The 17,564-nt window shown below is 44.1% G+C and overlaps 1 protein-coding gene across 1 annotated transcript in view; it reads right to left on the minus strand.

The window, feature by feature from the left end:
• Positions 1–17,564, minus strand: part of LOC136841702 (phosphatidylserine synthase-like) — a 419,092-nt gene that overhangs the window by 119,303 nt on the left and 282,225 nt on the right. The window contains exon 6 of the mRNA XM_067108922.1: positions 16,017–16,271. Within this exon, the coding sequence (XP_066965023.1) occupies positions 16,017–16,271 (255 nt within the window). The remainder of the gene's footprint in view (positions 1–16,016; positions 16,272–17,564) is intronic.

Genomic DNA, 17,564 nt, shown 5'->3' on the forward strand with positions numbered 1-17,564 from the left:
TAATCGGCTTTCTAGAATCACTGGGCTTTCAGATAAACAGGGAGAAATCCCGCCTAGTTCCGGAGAGTCGCTTTCAGTGGTTAGGAATTCAGTGGGACCTGGGTACACACAGACTATCCCTTCCGCTGGCCAAACGGAGAGAAATAGCGAAAGCAACCAGACAATTTCTCAAGAACAAGAAAGCTTCCCGTCATACCCAAGAAAGAGTCTTAGGTTCTCTTCAGTTTGCTTCAGTGACGGATCTTCTTTTGAAATCCAAACTGAAAGATATAAACAGGGTATGGCCGAGTCAAGCCAATGTCAGGTTCAGAGACAAAGTATCTCTGATTCCACCGATTCTGAAGAAGAGACTCCGGCCTTGGACGTCCGTCAAGAGTTTATCGAAGTCAGTGCCCCTTCAGTTTCCTCCACCATCCCTAGTGATTCACACCGACGCTTCCCTAAGCGGGTGGGGAGGATACTCCCAACACAAGAAGGTGCAGGGGACTTGGTCTACCATGTTCCGCCAGTTTCATATCAATGTTCTGGAAGCCATGGCAGTCTTTCTAACCCTGAAGAAACTGCGCCCGAACAAACGGATTCATATAAGATTGGTTCTCGACAGCGCAGTAGTAGTGCACTGTTTGAACAGGGGAGGTTCCAAGTCGAGTCGGATCAACCAGGTTATGATAGCAATATTCTCTCTAGCAAACAAACACCATTGGCATCTGTCTGCTACCCACCTTGCAGGGGTCCGGAATGTCATTGCAGATTCCCTATCCAGGACAACTCCGCTGGAGTCGGAATGGTCCCTGGACAGAACTTCCTTCAGGTGGATTTGCAACCAAGTTCCGGGTCTCGAAGTAGATCTCTTTGCAACAGAATGCAACCACAAACTACCTTGCTATGTGGCTCCCAACCTGGACCCTCTAGCTCACTCCACAGATGCAATGTCCATAGATTGGAACAAGTGGAAAAGAATCTACCTCTTCCCCCCAGTAAACCTGTTATTAAAAGTCCTTCACAAACTCAGGACATTCAAGGGCCAAGTAGCCTTAGTAGCTCCAAATTGGCCGAAGAGCAACTGGTTTCCACTTCTTCTAGAGCTGAAGCTTCGGTGTTTGAAAATTCCCAACCCGAAACTGACGCAAATAGTACAAACTCAGACTGTGTCAGCTTCCTCAAGAATTCAGAATGCCCTAGCTTTGTGGATTTCATGAAGTTTGCTGCTCAAAGGGATGCTAATATTGATCCTATTAACACTTTGTTCCTAGAATCAGATAAAAGGGACTCCACTCTTAGACAATACGACTCAGCAGTTAAGAAATTGGCACTCTTTTTAAAAGAATCTGAAGCTACAGTAATGACCACTAACTTAGCCATTTCATTTTTTAGGTCATTGTTTGAAAAAGGTCTGGCCCCAAGTACCATTACTACAGCAAAATCAGCCTTGAAAAAGATATTTTTACACGGGTTTAAGATTAACTTAACAGACTCTTATTTTTCGTCTATCCCTAAAGCCTGTGCTCGTTTGAGACCAGTAACCCGCCCACAGTCGGTTTCCTGGTTCTTAAATGATGTCCTTAACTTAGCTTCAGAAATAGATAATCATAATTGTTCTTTCACTAACTTATTAAGAAAGACCTTATTTTTGATTAGCTTAGCTTCAGGTGCTCGAATTTCTGAACTGGCTGCCTTGTCTAGAGAACCCAATCATCTGGATTTCCTTCCATCAGGTGAAGTGTTACTAGCTCCTCACCCTAAGTTCCTAGCTAAAAATGAAGATCCTCAAGATAGGTGGTCTCCTGGAAGATCATCCCCCTCCCACAGGACCTGTCTTTATGCCCAGTCTTTACCCTGAAAGCCTTCTTAGACAGGACCTCACACATAACTTCAGGGCCTTTATTTGTAAGGGAAGGGGGAGGAACCATTTCTTTGAAAGCCATTAGACAACAGATCCTATATTTCATTAAACATGCAAACCCAGATTCAGTCCCAAAAGTGCATGACATCAGGGCAGTGGCCACCTCCACTAACTATTTTCATTATATGAATTTTGAGGATCTGTCAAAATACACGGGGTGGAAATCCCCCATAGTTTTTAAACGCCACTACCTGAAATCACTAGAAGCTCTCAAATTCTCTACAGTGGCGGCAGAGAACATAGTTCCCCCCACAGTTTGATTCTTTCTGTACTCAGTCACTCTCCTCCCTCCTACCTGCCTCATTTATTCCCCTCAGTCACCTCCAGGTCAGGCATGCTTCACAGCCTTTCTCCTGACCATGACATGAATTTATTCTACCAATTGTTTACTTTATATATACATGTATTGTTTTGTGGAACACAGTTTCCTTACATTAGTTTTAAGTATATGTTTAGTACTTAAGTTTGTAATTTTAAGTACTCTTATCCAATTATGATTATGTATTCATGTATCATTATGTTATATTAAAACTAAGTATATTATGATGTCATCATTATGTCTTAATGCCATTCTTACTACTAAGATATTAAAACTCTTGCAGACATTCAGTTTTATTACTTTCCTCTACAAGTTTCCTTTTGCTTCAGGATGGTATTTTGATTTCTCTGTTATTATTTCACCGGCTGACACAGGTCGAGAAACCCAGAAAAAGGATTTTGACAAAGGAAAAATCTATTTCTGGGAGAGACCTGTGTCACTGTGACCCCATGTTTCTTCTTCCCCTGGTAAAATACCATTCCAGTGTGGGGTGCTAATGTGGAATGTGGGTGACGCTTGGCTTGTTTACAGTCCATGAGTGGTGCGGGGTATGTAACGGCACCTGACTCAGTGGGACTTTTGACATTGGGAAAGTTTACAGGGCGGAGGCCTGTGATTGTGACAATCTCACCCTTTCTCATACCGCGACTCCATACCATGGAGCTCGCACCGGGGGTAGTAACTCCGGCTTAGCTTTTTAGCTTTTCTCTGGTATATTTAGTAATAGCTTTACCTAGAAATAAGTGCTGAAAGGTTATTTCACCGGGTGACACAGGTCTCTCCCCAGAAATAGATTTTTCCTTTGTCAAAATCCTTTTCTTTACCACCCTCTATGTGTATACACTTGTTACTGGTCCCCGGCGGCTTAACCCCGCCGTTGGGTTGATATGTTTGCTTTAATCTTATATCAGAGTCTGATGATCCTTCCCTTGGGTTCCGCCGGTTTCATTACTGGCGGTCCTTGTGGTGAGGGTCCTGTCGATTCAACTCTCTCGTTCCGCCGGAGTATTCCGGCAGTCGGGAGGTTTTCTGTTTACCATATGTTTATTGCTGATCCCCGACGGCTTAACCCCGCCGTCGGGTTGATATATGACTGTTGCTGGTCCCCGGAGGCTTAACCCCGCCGTCGGGTTGTTATATGTTGGATTTCTTTAATATTATATCAGAGTCCGGTGATCCTTCCCTTGGGTTCCGCCGTTTTTATTTCTGGCGTTCCTTGTGGTAAGGGTCCCATTGATTCAACTCTCTCGTTCCGCCGGAGCATTCCGGCAGTCGGGAGATTTTTCGCTTACCATGTGTTTGCTACTGCTCCCCGGCGGCTTAACCCCGCCATCGGGTTGAGATTTTTACTTTAATTTTATTTTAGTCCAGTGATCCTTCCCTTAGGTTCCGCCGTTTTTATTACTGGCGTTCCTGGTGGTGAGAGTCCCGTTGATTCATCTCTCTTGTTCTGCCGGAAAATTCCGGCAGTCGGGAGGTGATGCTTACCATATGTTTGTTACTGTCCCCCGGCGGCTTAACCCCGCCATCGGGTTGATTTGTTTACTTTAAGTTTCTTTGCTTAGTAGGTCCGTCTCTGGGGTTTTCATTCCACCGGAGTTCTCCGGTAGCATGGTATGAAAATACTTATCCCTACATAGTTTAAGTTTCTTAGAGTGGTAGATTCATGTACTTTTCACACTTACAGACTGTTCGTTGTGAGGAGCCCGGATGTGCCGCCATCCTCCACCAACCCTACGGGCATGTGGTGTGCCGGACTCATGCTGGCTGTGCAGTCCGGCTTGATGACTTGATCGTCTAGCATCCGGACGGCTGTGAGGTTTGCTTCGCATCGTATGGATGTCTCCAGGACGAGTCGGTAAGCTAATTACTTCCGCTTTACCACATTAGTCAGAGTTTGTTATTTGGTCACATTTGGCTCTTATATAAACACGGTATTAGCCCTTCTTTGACACTCTGCCCCCTTTCAGGTTGACGAGTCCTTCAAGAAAGAGGCCTTGGGGTCTCTCCGCGCTTGGGTAGCTGGGTTCGGGAGGAATGTCCCGTCGGGGAAACCCTATATCCTCGATGAAAAGCTGAGGGACCTGCTTTATCCCAGCGCCCGGATCACTGCGGCTGTACCTTCTGATGTGGCCGCACCTATCATCGACCAGATCCGGGCCGCGACCCAGCCCCTGCAAGGGGACTCCCTACACTCGGGGGATTACAGAGTCGTCGCTGCGCTCGACCTGGATCTCGAGCCGATGGTCACCGAGCAGGACCAGGGGGTAGGTATTGAGGTAAGTGAGGCAGTGGGGGCGGGCGCCCTCCTTAATCCCCCTCCTTCATCATCCTCTTCCTTTCAGGCCTTCACCAAACCTGCTATCTTGAGGGACAGAGTTCAGTCTACTGTCCCCAAGTTGAAGTCGTCGTTGAAGGCGAAGGGCTACAAGTCCTTGTCTTCACGAAAAGCCTCTCCTTTCCCCCCATCGAAGCCAAAGGGTACTGACCCTTTGCCTTCCGGGAGCAAACTGAGTACCCGGGCAAAGGAGTGAGTAGGTGGGCGACAAGTCCAGCCCTCCCTCGCCAGCCTGCCTTTGACCCGGAGGGTTTTGCGGGGATATTGTTCAAGAGGTTCTCCACGGAGGTAGACACAAAACTAGATAAGCTTACTGAGAAGCTTCAAGATCATGAGAAGCTGATCGCTGATTTGTCGCTCGGTGGTGCCGGGTGCACTATCAGTTCCCGACACCGCTGCCCTCCCTCCTTTTGACGTAAGGAACCCATGGCGGGTTGCTCTTCGTGCTGTCAGCATGAAGGCACCTTGACCATTGAAGGCCTAGGTACCAGGCGTCTAGAAGAACTGGAGTTCTTCCCCGGCTGATCTCTTGCCCCCTACCCAGGCTTCGTTAGGCTGACGGAGGAAGCCTGGGTACGCTCAATTGAGGTCCCTAAGGAGACGGTGATTTTCCCTAGGGACCAGGCGCAATCCGTTCTCCTGCGCACTTTTACCGGGTGGCAGGCGGAGGACACGGAGTTGACCCCCTTCAAGGGCAACTTAAATATGTTTTCTCTTGGTGGTAGGCTACCCACCCCTGTCTGAACAAAGTTGCTATTGCAACTGCTCAGGCTTGCTGGGAAGGCAAACCCTTGCCTCAGCTCCGGGAATTAGACCCTACATCTCTAATCTTCCCCGGGGGTGACGAGTTCTGGATGAACGCTCCGTCCACATTTACTGTCGGTAAATTGGACCCAGATTGCGCGTCAAACCAGTTCAGAGAGCAGCTTCCTAAGCTCACAGAAGCTCTCCTGAAGGCTGAGTTCGAAGCACGGTGTCGGTTGAGCCGGTCTTTGAACTCGCTGTGCCTGTCAGAAGCGACCGCCGTCTCCTTTTCAGAGGAACCATTGTTTCAGGTTCTGACTAAATCCCTGTTAGCAGGGTTTCAGTCGGACCTGTCCGACTTCATGGTAGCAAAGATGAACTGCTGTAAGTTCATCTTTGCTGATGCCACCATTCGTCTTGAACCTGACAGGCTCAAGAGGAGTTCTTTCTGGGGAACCAACCTTTTCCCAGACGATGAAGTCTCCGGTGTCCTGAGCGAAGCAACCAGGACCAACCAGAGTCTGCGCTCCCGGTGGGGTATCTCCGCTCTTAAGCAGAAGACCTCCGAGTTTAGCGGTTCCCAGAATAGGCCTGGGAAACGTTACAGGAAGCGCAAGAGACCCCAACATCAGGCGGTTGTTCAGGCAGTCCCGTTCTCAACAGTGAGCCAAACATCCACCTCCAAGGCCCAACCCCAACAGTATGTGCTGGTTCAACCAGCCCAACCCCTTGCTGCACCTACGTATGTCTCCTCGCCGGCATACAACCCTACCTATGAGGGCCGTGGGGTTTTTCACGGTTTTAATAGGAGCGCAAGGGGGGGGTAGAGGTCGAGCCCCCTTCAGAGGCAGGGCTGAGCCTGTCTTCCAGAGGAAAAGTGGCCATGGTAGAGGAAGCAAATCTGCTTCCTCTCACTGAGACCAGTTAGGTGGGTGAACACCTTTACTGGTTCAGAGACCAGTGGTCCTTCAGTCCCTGGACACACAGTATCGTGTCCAAAGGTCTGGGTTGGAACTGGATCAGGGGTCCCCCTCCCATGACCAGATTTTACCATCCTTCCCCCAAAAAGCCCTACAGGTCTTGGTGACGGAACTACTCAATAAATGAGCTATAAAGAAAGTGAGGCACCTCAAGTTTCAAGGCAGGCTTTTTCACTGTCCCCAAGAAAGTTTCCGGCCAGCAAATAGTGATTCTAGATGACCGAGTTCTTGGGGTCGTTCGGCTTTCAAATTGAACAAGGAAAAGTCCCGCCTGACTCTGAAGTCTCGGTTTCAGTGGCTGGGTATCAAGTGGGACCTAACCTCGTACAGGTTATCTCTTCCACCGGCCAAGCGGAAGGAAATCTAATTCTACCAGAAAGTCTCTGAAAGTAACCTTCCGCAGGTCTTAAGAGAGGTTTCTCGGCCCTCTTAAGTTTGCTTCAGTGACAGACCTGCTCTTAAAAGCGAGCTTAAAGACATCAGTTTCAGAGACAGAGTCCCTCATCCCCTCAAATCCTTGAGAGTAGACCCCGCCCGTGGTCCGCATCCAGGGTCTCTCGAAGCCTGTTCCACTTCAATTCCCCCTTCCGGCTCTGGTAATACACTCAGACGCTTCTTTAAGCGGCTGGGGAGGTTATTCACCACAACAAAAAGTCTAAGGGATATGGTCTACAATGTTCCAACAGTTTCATATAAACACCTTGGAAGCTGTGGCAGTGTTTCTAATTCTCAAGAAACTCCGCCCGCCGGCCAGTTTCACATCAGGCTGGTGTTGGGCAGCGAGTGGTGGTTCATTGCTTCAAAGGGGCAGCTCCAAATCAGGTCGCGTTAACCAGGTGGTGTTAGCTACCTTCTCCCTGGCGAACAAGCACGACTGGCATTTGTCAGCCACCCATCTATCGGGGATGTGGAACATAGTGGCGGTCTCCCTGTCCAGGACTACTCCGTTGGACGCGGAGTGGTCTCTGGGCGGGGAATCGTTCAATTGAATTTGCCGCCGGGTTCCAGGGCTCCAGGTGGATCTGTTCGCTGCAAAGAACAATTACAAGCTTCCCTGATACGTGGCTCCCAACCCGGACCCTCAGACCTTTGCCACAGATACGATGTCCATAGTTTGGAACTGTTGGGAGAAGGTGTACTTGTTTCCCCCAATAAACTTGTTCTTGAGAGTACTGCACAAACTCAGGTCATTCAAGGGCCATCTAGCTCTAGTAGCCCCTTATTGGCCAAAGAGCAACTGGTTCCCTCTGCTCCAGGAACTCAAGTTGCGGTGTCATCAGATACCCAAATCCAGTCTGACCCAAGTAGTAAAAACAAAGGCTGTGTCTGCTTTCTTAAGAATTCAGAATGCCCGGGCTTTACGGACCTTATAATGTTTGCCGCATAAAGGGAGCAAACATTGACCCCGTCAACGCTCTGCTTCTAGAATCTGATAGGGAGATTATACTCTCAGAAAGTATGATGCATAGCAGCAAAGAACTAACATCTTTCTTGAAGGCATCTGAAGCTCAAACTGTGGCTACTAACTTAACGGTTACTTTCTTTAGATCATTGTTTGAAAAATGCCTCGCCCCGGCCACTATTGATGTAGCTAAATCAGCCTTATAGTAGGTACTTCTGATTAGCTTAGCTTCAGTTGCCAGAATTTCAAAGCTATCGGCTCTCACTAGAGGTGATGATCATGTTGATTTCTTTAATATCCCATCCGGAGAAGTCCACCTTTCCCCTGATCATAGGTTCCTAGCTAAAAATGATGACCCTCAGGACAGGTGGTCCCCCTAGAAGGTGGTGTCTCTCCCTTAGGACCAATCCTTATGTCCATTATATACATTAAAGTCTTATCTACAAAGAACTCCACAGTATAAGTCGGGTCCTCTTTTTATCAGGGAAAAGGGTGGAACTCTTTCGTTGAGTCCCAAAGGTTCACGTGCAGTGGCTACCTTTACTACCTATTTTCATAATATGAATTTTGCTTAACTTACCGAGTATATGGGATAGAAATCACCTCTAGCGTTTAAACCACTATTTAAATCACTCGAAGCCCTGAAATTTTCTGCGGTGGCTGTGGGGAGTGTCATCTCCTCATCTTAATTATCCTTATCCTTTTCCTTTCCCCCCCCCACCCGCCTGCCTCATTTATCATCAAAACATGAGATTTTTTGCTTACCCAAAAGAGACCCAAGTAAAAAATTATATATATATCTATATATATATATATATATATATATATATATATATATATATATATATATATATATATATATATATATATATACATATATACATATATATATATATATATATATATATATATATATATATATATATATATATATATATATATATATATATATATATATATATATATATATATATATATATATATATATATATATATATATATATATATATATATATATATATATATATATACAGACATTCATACATAAACACATATAAATTATATTGTTTTTACTTTGTTACTAAAAACATAACTAAAAGGAATGGTTGTGAAAAACTTTGTTTTGCATAAAACAAAATAATATACAAAACAGCAATGAATACAGATATATAAAAAACTTGTAATAAATATAAAACTAAAAATAAATTCAATGCAGAATACTCACTCATAAATATAAAACTAAAAATAAATTCAATGCAGAATACTCACTCATAAATATAAAACTAAAAATAAAATCAATGCAGAATACTCACTCGTAATCCTGACTCTTCATGCTGTTCTTGTTTTCTCCCTCCTCCATTGAAGAGTCTTGCATTTTTTTCCTCCCGACATGACGGGGCACAAGCGGAGGAGGGAGACGCGCGCCCTTACTGCTGGTGGGCCGCCCTTTGGCGGCTCGCTGCGCCCTCCGGTGTCGCTCGGGCAGGCACACTCCAGTAAATAACCGCATTGTGGTACTTGCGGTTACACTCCTCTAACCTGCAAAGTGCTACCTTTTGCCATTCATATGGCACACCCGGCACCATTTCTGTTTGTCCCCTTCTATTAGCTCCAGTGTGTGATCTCCTGGCTGCAGCCGACACACAGGGTCGGCTACCCGACGGGACACTGGAATTCGTGGGGCGGCGGCATCTTCAGAGGCGGCGTCATCATCAAGGTCGGCGGCAGCAGGATCAGGAATTCTGAGGTCGGGGTACCTAGCGACATCTGCCCTTTCCTCTTGGGGCAGAGCTGGAGCTCGGGGCAGGGGGGCGGCGTTGGAAGGCCACTCCTCCGGATCGAAGTTTATGAGGGCATTCCCAGCCACCTCAAGAAACTGGATGTGGGTCAACCTCCGAGCGTCCGAATTATACCCACAGTAAATGATGTAGGCATTCTGGAGGGCCAACTGAAGGAGGTATTTGAGGAGCTTCTGTGTCCACCTCCTGGTTCTCCTGGCGAAGGGATAATACTGGATGAGTTGATCAAAGAGATCAACTCCTCCCATATGCCTGTTGTAGTGTCCGATGACAGTAGGGCGCTGGACACGAAACTCCTCAAACGTAACTCGGCCCTGCCGGCGTGTCTTCTTCCGCTGGGTGATCTCTTCTTGGATGGGCTCATGACTCGTTGTAATCATGGGCACGACTCGGACCCCCTTCCAACAGATGACGAAGACATCTCCCTTCCGCCGCCACTCTGTCTCTCCTCTTGCAAGATGTTGCGGGTGGCTAGCAAACCTCTTGAGGACATTCGGGGCCCCACGCTCCAACCGAAGGGTACCACTGACGTGCACACCTGCTTCATACAGTTCCTGGGCCAGGGATACCGAGTTATAATAATTATCCATAAATAGGTGGTATCCCTGGTTACGGAAACGATTCACAAGACCGAAGACAGTGTCACACAGCGTGAGAAGACCCCAGAATACACCAAGAAGTCCACGACTTATCCAGTGTTGGCTTCGTAATAAAAATAACTTTACACCATATTTCTTTGGCTTCTTGGGGTTGTACACTTTTATACTTAGACGCCCTTTGTATGGCATCATACCCTCATCCAAAGAAAGGTTCTTGAAGGAACCACGAGTCTGGCACCGTTCACGAATGAACTCCAACACTGGGCGGACTAAGATGAGGCGGTCGGGTTATTCCGGGTATAGCCCTTCGGTTGAAGGCATTGAAATACCTGTCCAACGCCAGGAAACTATCACGGGACATAATGCCGCCACATTGGGTGTACTTAAAAAAATTCCGCCTCAATATTGCCTGACGTCGGCAGCAGGCATCATTCCAAAGAATATGTGGAGCCCCAAAAATGCCCCATGTCCGTGAGGTTGGAGCCCGCCAGCGTGTGCGACAATGTCGTCTGCAATTCCTCACGGCAGTACTGAGCGTAATCTGCCGTCTCCGCAACCAGGAATTCCAGCAATTCCCGCGTCAGGAAAAGCTGAATGAACCCCAGTGCCGTGAGAGGCACAGGGACGGTCAGTCCAGGTACTGCCGTGAATGGGTGCATGTTAGGTGGGTCCTCCAACCACCCCTCATCACTTTTGGACGAACGGCCTTCACCCGAGCTGCCGCGATGTTGCGACCTTCTACGGGTTTGCGCTCACGCGCGCGCGCACGTCTTCGCACTCCCACACTCCCAGCTGGGCCGTCTCCTTCACTTTCGCCATCACTTTCGGTATCGTCCCCACCAGCCACAATCGGGGCATCCTCCTCCTCCTCCATCTCACTTTCTCCCTCATAAGCACTAAAACCACTAAATTCTAGTTTGCTTTTCTCCTGTGGATCCCGTGACGGACATTGGGGGCAAATACTCGTCATCGCTGACATCAGGCGTGATGTCCTCATCGCTAGATGACCAGCTACCACCGAAATCAGGACTTCCCACCTGCTCTCGATTGAGCTCCGACAAGTACTCGTCTATGTCCTTCTGTTGGAGGCCTCCCAAATGTTTTCGGATGCCCTCAGGACACCCGATGCTTCCTAGGGGTCATAAAAGGAACGGGATGTGGTCCTTGGTCGCCATAGGTCACACGTGGGCGAACAACACGCCGCTGAGAAGCTGGGTCAGTTTGGTTGCTGGTCCTTCTCCAGCATCCTAGTCTAAAACTCGCCTCACACTCTCACTTCCGACAGGCAGTATGCGCCTTTCACGGTCCTGACGCCTTTGTGACATCTCTGCAAACGTTCTGTTGCAGCACGAATACGCTTAACACTCACAAAGTTCAACAAAACACGTCTGCGTCAAAATATCGCTCCCAAGGTGCTGCTCTGATGCTCTCTGATGCGAGAAGGGGAAATTGGCGCATGCGCGCTCAGAGCAAAACAACCTGGGTGACGCTCAGAAACAAAACAACAGCTGGATCCATTTGAACTCCCAGCATCCTCCGAGGCGCGGGATTTGAAATCTTCCGTAGCTTCATGATTGTATAAACTAGGCCTATAATTATTTTTCCGCGAATATTTAAAAAAGCATTTTCAGTCGACGTTTGCAACGTCCACTACGGCATTCGACAGACAATTTTGGACGACGTTTAAAACGCCCAACAGGCAGAAATAAATTTTAAGGGTTACAGCGACATTTGTAGCTTCATGATTGTATATAAGACACGGTGTGATAAAATGTCATATATATATATATATATATATATATATATATATATATATATATATATATATATATATATATATATATACATATACATACTTACAGGCAGTTCTGGTTTACGACGGGGTTCCGTTCTTACGCCGCGTTGTAAACCGAAAATTGTCAAAAAACGAAGTCATAGAAAATCGTCAAAAATCCAAAGAAAACCTTACTTTTAAAGCTTTTGATGCATTGAAAACGATGTAATCTGCATTTTTATCGAGTTTTTCATAAAAAAAACTCAAAATTTTGATTATTCTGCCATTTTGGAGCCATATTTCTTCTGTCGGATCGGCGTCGTAAGCGTTGTAATCCCGGAACATGCTTCGTAAACCAGGAAATAATTTCTGATGAATATATTTGAAAAGCGTGGTAACCTCGGAACGTCGTAAGCCAGGGACTGCCTGTATATACATACATACATACATATATCATATATATACACATGTGTGAATGTATGTATGTATATATACAGCATTTAGTTTTGGCATGAATAGAAACTACTGGAGAGTAAAATAGCTGTAGTCTAATTCATTCTATCTGTCGCCTCACCAACGCAGGTTTTAGGTAGATGTGACATACACATGATTGGCTGCAAATAATGTTCCTGATACCTTAGGCTTACTGTGATAAAGATGCAAACTACTTCTTCAGTAACATATCTGAAAGCTTATACAGTATTTGCAGAGAACCTTCACACCTTCTATCAAGTAATAAACATTCAGATTTATTTTGATAATAAAACAATACAAACACACGAAAGACAAGCTTGTATCTACTAGTCTACGCAGATCAAACAAATACACAATGGTCTTCCTGTAACTGTTTTGTCTCATTGTGGGTAGCTCAAAAGACACCTCACTGTGCGAGCACAAGTAAAAGCTATTTCAATTATTTCTTGCATGCAAATTGTGAGTAGAGTCAATATTTGAAAAAGCATGGAATACTGTTGTCTATGTGGCATGAAGCTGCAACATTGGATGGAAGGTGATGCATGGCTATAGTATTCCAGTTTTCTTTTCAGAATATTTTGCATGTTTATAAAATTTGTTGTTGAACTTACAAATCTTTATAATAGGCCAGTGATTGGGCAATTTCAGGAGTATTTTGCCAAATAACTTATCGCGCAAAAGTTTGAAATCTGATTGAGGTCCTATCACCCTCCGTGTTTGATAACATATATACTGCATAAAAGGCTAGCCTACACTTTTTCTTTTTTGAAGGAAGGCATTGAAAAGACTTAGATAGAATGAATAATGGTTACATTATGCAAGTATTGTAATTCTTACTACTTTGAAATGAAAATGTGCCTAAAAGAAGGCCATTAAAATTAAATATCTGGTATAGGTCTATTGTTCGCTTGTCAGTGCTTCGAGTTCTAATGTTTAACATCATTAAAGGTTGTTTTTCCAGTTTACGGACGAAGATATAACTTTGGTAGAGAATAAAATTTTTATGTTCATAAATGAAATCTACATGGAGTAGAGTTTGAATGGTAACAAAAATTTCTGAGCTGAATAGTTTGTGGGATTAGGTCTACATGTAGCCTGGGGTATACCAGTGAGATAAAACATAATTATTAAAAGCGCCTTCCTTCGTTTGTGTTTGATATGAGTAGACTGATACAAGCTCATCTTTCTTGTGCTTGTATAGGTATATTATCGATACAAATCAGCTTGTTTATAAGGTGTGAAGATTCTTGTATACATAAACATTCATATTTGACTAAAGAAATAGTCTGAGCTACACATGCGCATGTGTCACATCATCACCAGTGGGTAGACAGATGAAATGAAACTGCCTTTAGTGGGCAAATGATACCACATTAGTTCCCAAGAACTTCTGTTATGATCATCAGTGTTGAGACAAGCAGTTTCAAGGCAAGTTCATGCAGTACAACATTTGGGAGACTTTCAAATTTATTATATTAACACTCAGTTACCACTCATGCTGTGTCGGTACTGAATCTGTGGTTTGCATCATGGTATTTGAAATATCTGAACACTTGCACCAGATAGGGTTAAGGAGGGGAGCTCTGCAAAAGGGAATATGTTGGATAGGAGCCAGTATGACATGCCTCCCACAATTATCACAACCATTGGCAACTGACATTCCCCATCCAAAAAAAACCACTACAACATAGAGTGAGAGGCCAGCAGATGGATCACCATACAACCATTGAAGCTGTGATCCCCAAGGCATGAGAGAAAGCATCAAATGAAAGAAAGAAAACACCGTCTTGATACTGCATCCTTAAACTGACAGACAGCAAATAAAGCACCCTAGAGGCAGTGGATGGATGAACAGGCAGTGAATGAGATTGACAGCTGTAGTGTGGATCTCTACAAAGAAAGAGTTGTCTGAAGAAGCTAAAGAATTATAAACTGCAAATACAGCAAAAAAGAATATTTCTCTCTCTCTCTCTCTATCAGCTTGTAGTGGTATTGCATGAAATGGGAAGCAACCTTGAAAACTGCCCTTATTCTGCAGCTATAAGTTTATTCCTAAATGTGTAGGAGGAAACAAGGATCACCATTCCTGGCTCTTGCCCACCAGAAAGCTGACAGGGAGCCCTTAAAGAAGTTAATCCACCAACACTGAACAAGCAGGAAAGGGATCATCCAGACATATGAGAAACTTCAGTAATTTGGTATTAGCACAAACTTGTGGACGTGAGTGGAGAGGATAGAGCTAAGAAAAGAATCCAAGTGACAATTATACACCAGCATATTCTGGGGAACCAGGCTGCTGGAGTCACGTGATAACAAAGGATCCTTTCAGCCTCAACTGCATTACTTTCTGCTAATTACTTAGTTTGTTCTTTCTGGCTTTTCCACCAAGCTGCCCATTCTCTCCAGTTTCCCCTAGCTGTAAATTACAGGTTCTTTCTGGCTTTTCCACCAAGCTGCCCATTCTCTCCAGTTTGGCTTTTCCACCAAGCTGCCCCCTAGCTGTCAATTACAGGTTCTTTCTGGCTTTTCCACCAAGCTGCCCATTCTCTCCAGTTTCCCTAGCTGTAAATTACAGGTTCTTTCTGGCTTTTCCACCAAGCTGCCCATTCTCTCCAGTTTCCCCTAGCTGTCAATTACAGGTTCTTTCTGGCTTTTTTTCCACCAAGCTGCCCATTCTCTCCAGTTTCCCTAGCTGTAAATTACAGGTTCTTTCTGGCTTTTCCACCAAGCTGCCCATTCTCTCCAGTTTCCCCTAGCTGTCAATTACAGGTTCTTTCTGGCTTTTCCACCAAGCTGCCCATTCTCTCCAGTTTCCCCTAGCTGTAAATTACAGGTTCTTTCTGGCTTTTCCACCAAGCTGCCCATTCTCTCCAGTTTCCCCTAGCTGTCAATTACAGGTTCTTTCTGGCTTTTCCACCAAGCTGCCCATTCTCTCCAGTTTCCCTAGCTGTAAATTACAGGTATCACAAAAGGAACCACTCAACAGGCAAGTCCTATGACAGTTCCAAGTTGTGATAAAATGGTTTCATTAAACAACTTTATAATAAACTTTCAATAGCTTCTACTTTTCATTTGTCCCTACTGGTCCTCTGATTTACCCAGTACTAGTCTTACCTTAGTCTTCACCCATGATTTAAAAACAATTCTTTGGATCAGTCATGTCAGGAGACTGAAATGCATGTCAGTGCTCTCGTTAAAATACAAAATGGTAATAATAAGTTATGTGCCACATCTGCTTTACAAGATAAGCAGTCCCTGTTTTCTAAACAATTTGTTAGATTCACAGGCACATCTCCAAAGCTAGCACTTCCTGCACCCTGAAATTTAAGCAACACCATATAACCAGAAGATTGACAATATAACATCTTTCTTACCTGATAACACTGTTGTAACTGAAGGAGTGTTCATTCCTTAAGCTGTTTTCCTACATATTCAACCCTGTATAACTGTGGTGGTTGAAAGTGTCAGTTTTACATTGGAAATGAGGGTTTGAGACTGGGTGTGGAGGTTCTTATTCCACTGGAGGGAAACCTCTCACCATGCAAGAAAATGAGACTTTTTCAAAACTCACTCGCTAATTACCCACTATACTGAAACATGAATACTGTGTAAGCCAACGATTTGTATCTATTGTTTTAAATTCTTATATTTAATATAGTTTTCCATGCATACAAATATACCTACCGTATGGTGGGTGCAGACATTGCTCCTAATAAGAATATTCTCATGAAGACCAAAGGGTGGCTTGGTGGCATCTCAAAGATGTGCTTTAAAAAGAATGTGTTCAATTCTGATAACTGCCAGAAAATTACCAGCTGACTTACAGCAAGAAAACGCATGTAAGTGCATGCTGGATCTAGCCATCGCATAGCAGTCCAAGACTCAGGAGTGAATTGCAGAACAGCTCGTTTCAATTTTCCTGTTGTTGTCTGAATATCCCTGAAATTGAGTGATACAATTTAAACCAACACTGAAAAGTATATCATTAGGGAACTATTGCATAGATCAAAAACATGATTTTGTAGCCAGAAAATAATATGCAGCAATCTTAACAAAAGTATTTCTGATCATATTTACAAATAAAAGTATCACTTAAACGATTAATTAGCACCATATGAAATATTACCGTGATACCAAGGTGTTAACGTACAAACTACTACACCATTTTGGGCTTAAGGTCCCACAAAAAATCTAAAGATCTTTGATTCCACGGTTACTAGCTGTATTGATGAAAGGCAGGAATGGCAGTTTCTGGGCTGACAGCACAATGAATGTTTGAGTCATACAACAATATTTCAAGCTAATGAGCAATTTGTCTGCTTCTTAAATGTAAAGATACCCAAAGGGAAGGGTGTGATTTGTATGTGCAGCACCTGATTTGTATATCAAACAATTTTTTTTTACTAACAAAGCTTCCACATATGGCAGTGTCTAACAGGCAATGTCAAAAGCAACAGTGACTGGCCAGCTGATTTAACAACATATACAGTATAGAACAATCTTTGTCAAACAATTTAAATATGAGAGCCAACTGCTGAGGGCCATGCACAGCAACACTATTCAAAACATGGATAAATAAAGCAAATAATCAAGATCAACAGGTCTCATAAAATCTTGAAAGACTTCCAAATACAAAATTTTTGTGCTGCCAATAGACTGAGTAGGTTTCTTAAAAGTGTATTTGTGATCAAGACTGACACCTACAGTTTTACATGAGGTACATATAGCTGAAGAAACACTGTGAATGAAAAGATCTGGGTGGAATGCTCTAATCTTCTTTATGTGCAAACAATCATACTTTGAGTTTTGTTAGAGTTCAACTTTGGTCTATAATTTGCACCATAAATTAATTTTAGCAGGATTTCTATTAGGAAATTCAGCAATGGCAGGCCTATAAAATGGAGATTGGATCAATAGAATGAAAGTACCAACACCTTCATATGCCTTAAGTTTGTTTACTTACCCAAACATGTATTTTATGTACTGTACATAATCTAAGAGGTAATGAGCCAAGAACACTAATTTAATCTCTGCTGTTCCCATAGATAGTCATTTGAATCCACTAATTTTTAAATTATATACAAAATTTGGGATTCTGGCCTTGAAAACAAGTTGACTGCTTATGCTAATGATGGTACTCTCTTTACTTTTATTCCATTGCTTGGGTATCAACCTGTAGTTGCTGAATCTCTTGGAAACTGAGATTTTGCTACATCAGTGCATGGTGAAAAC

Source organism: Macrobrachium rosenbergii, chromosome 9 (assembly GCF_040412425.1).
Source record: "Macrobrachium rosenbergii isolate ZJJX-2024 chromosome 9, ASM4041242v1, whole genome shotgun sequence".
Taxonomy (NCBI): Eukaryota; Metazoa; Arthropoda; class Malacostraca; order Decapoda; family Palaemonidae; genus Macrobrachium; species Macrobrachium rosenbergii.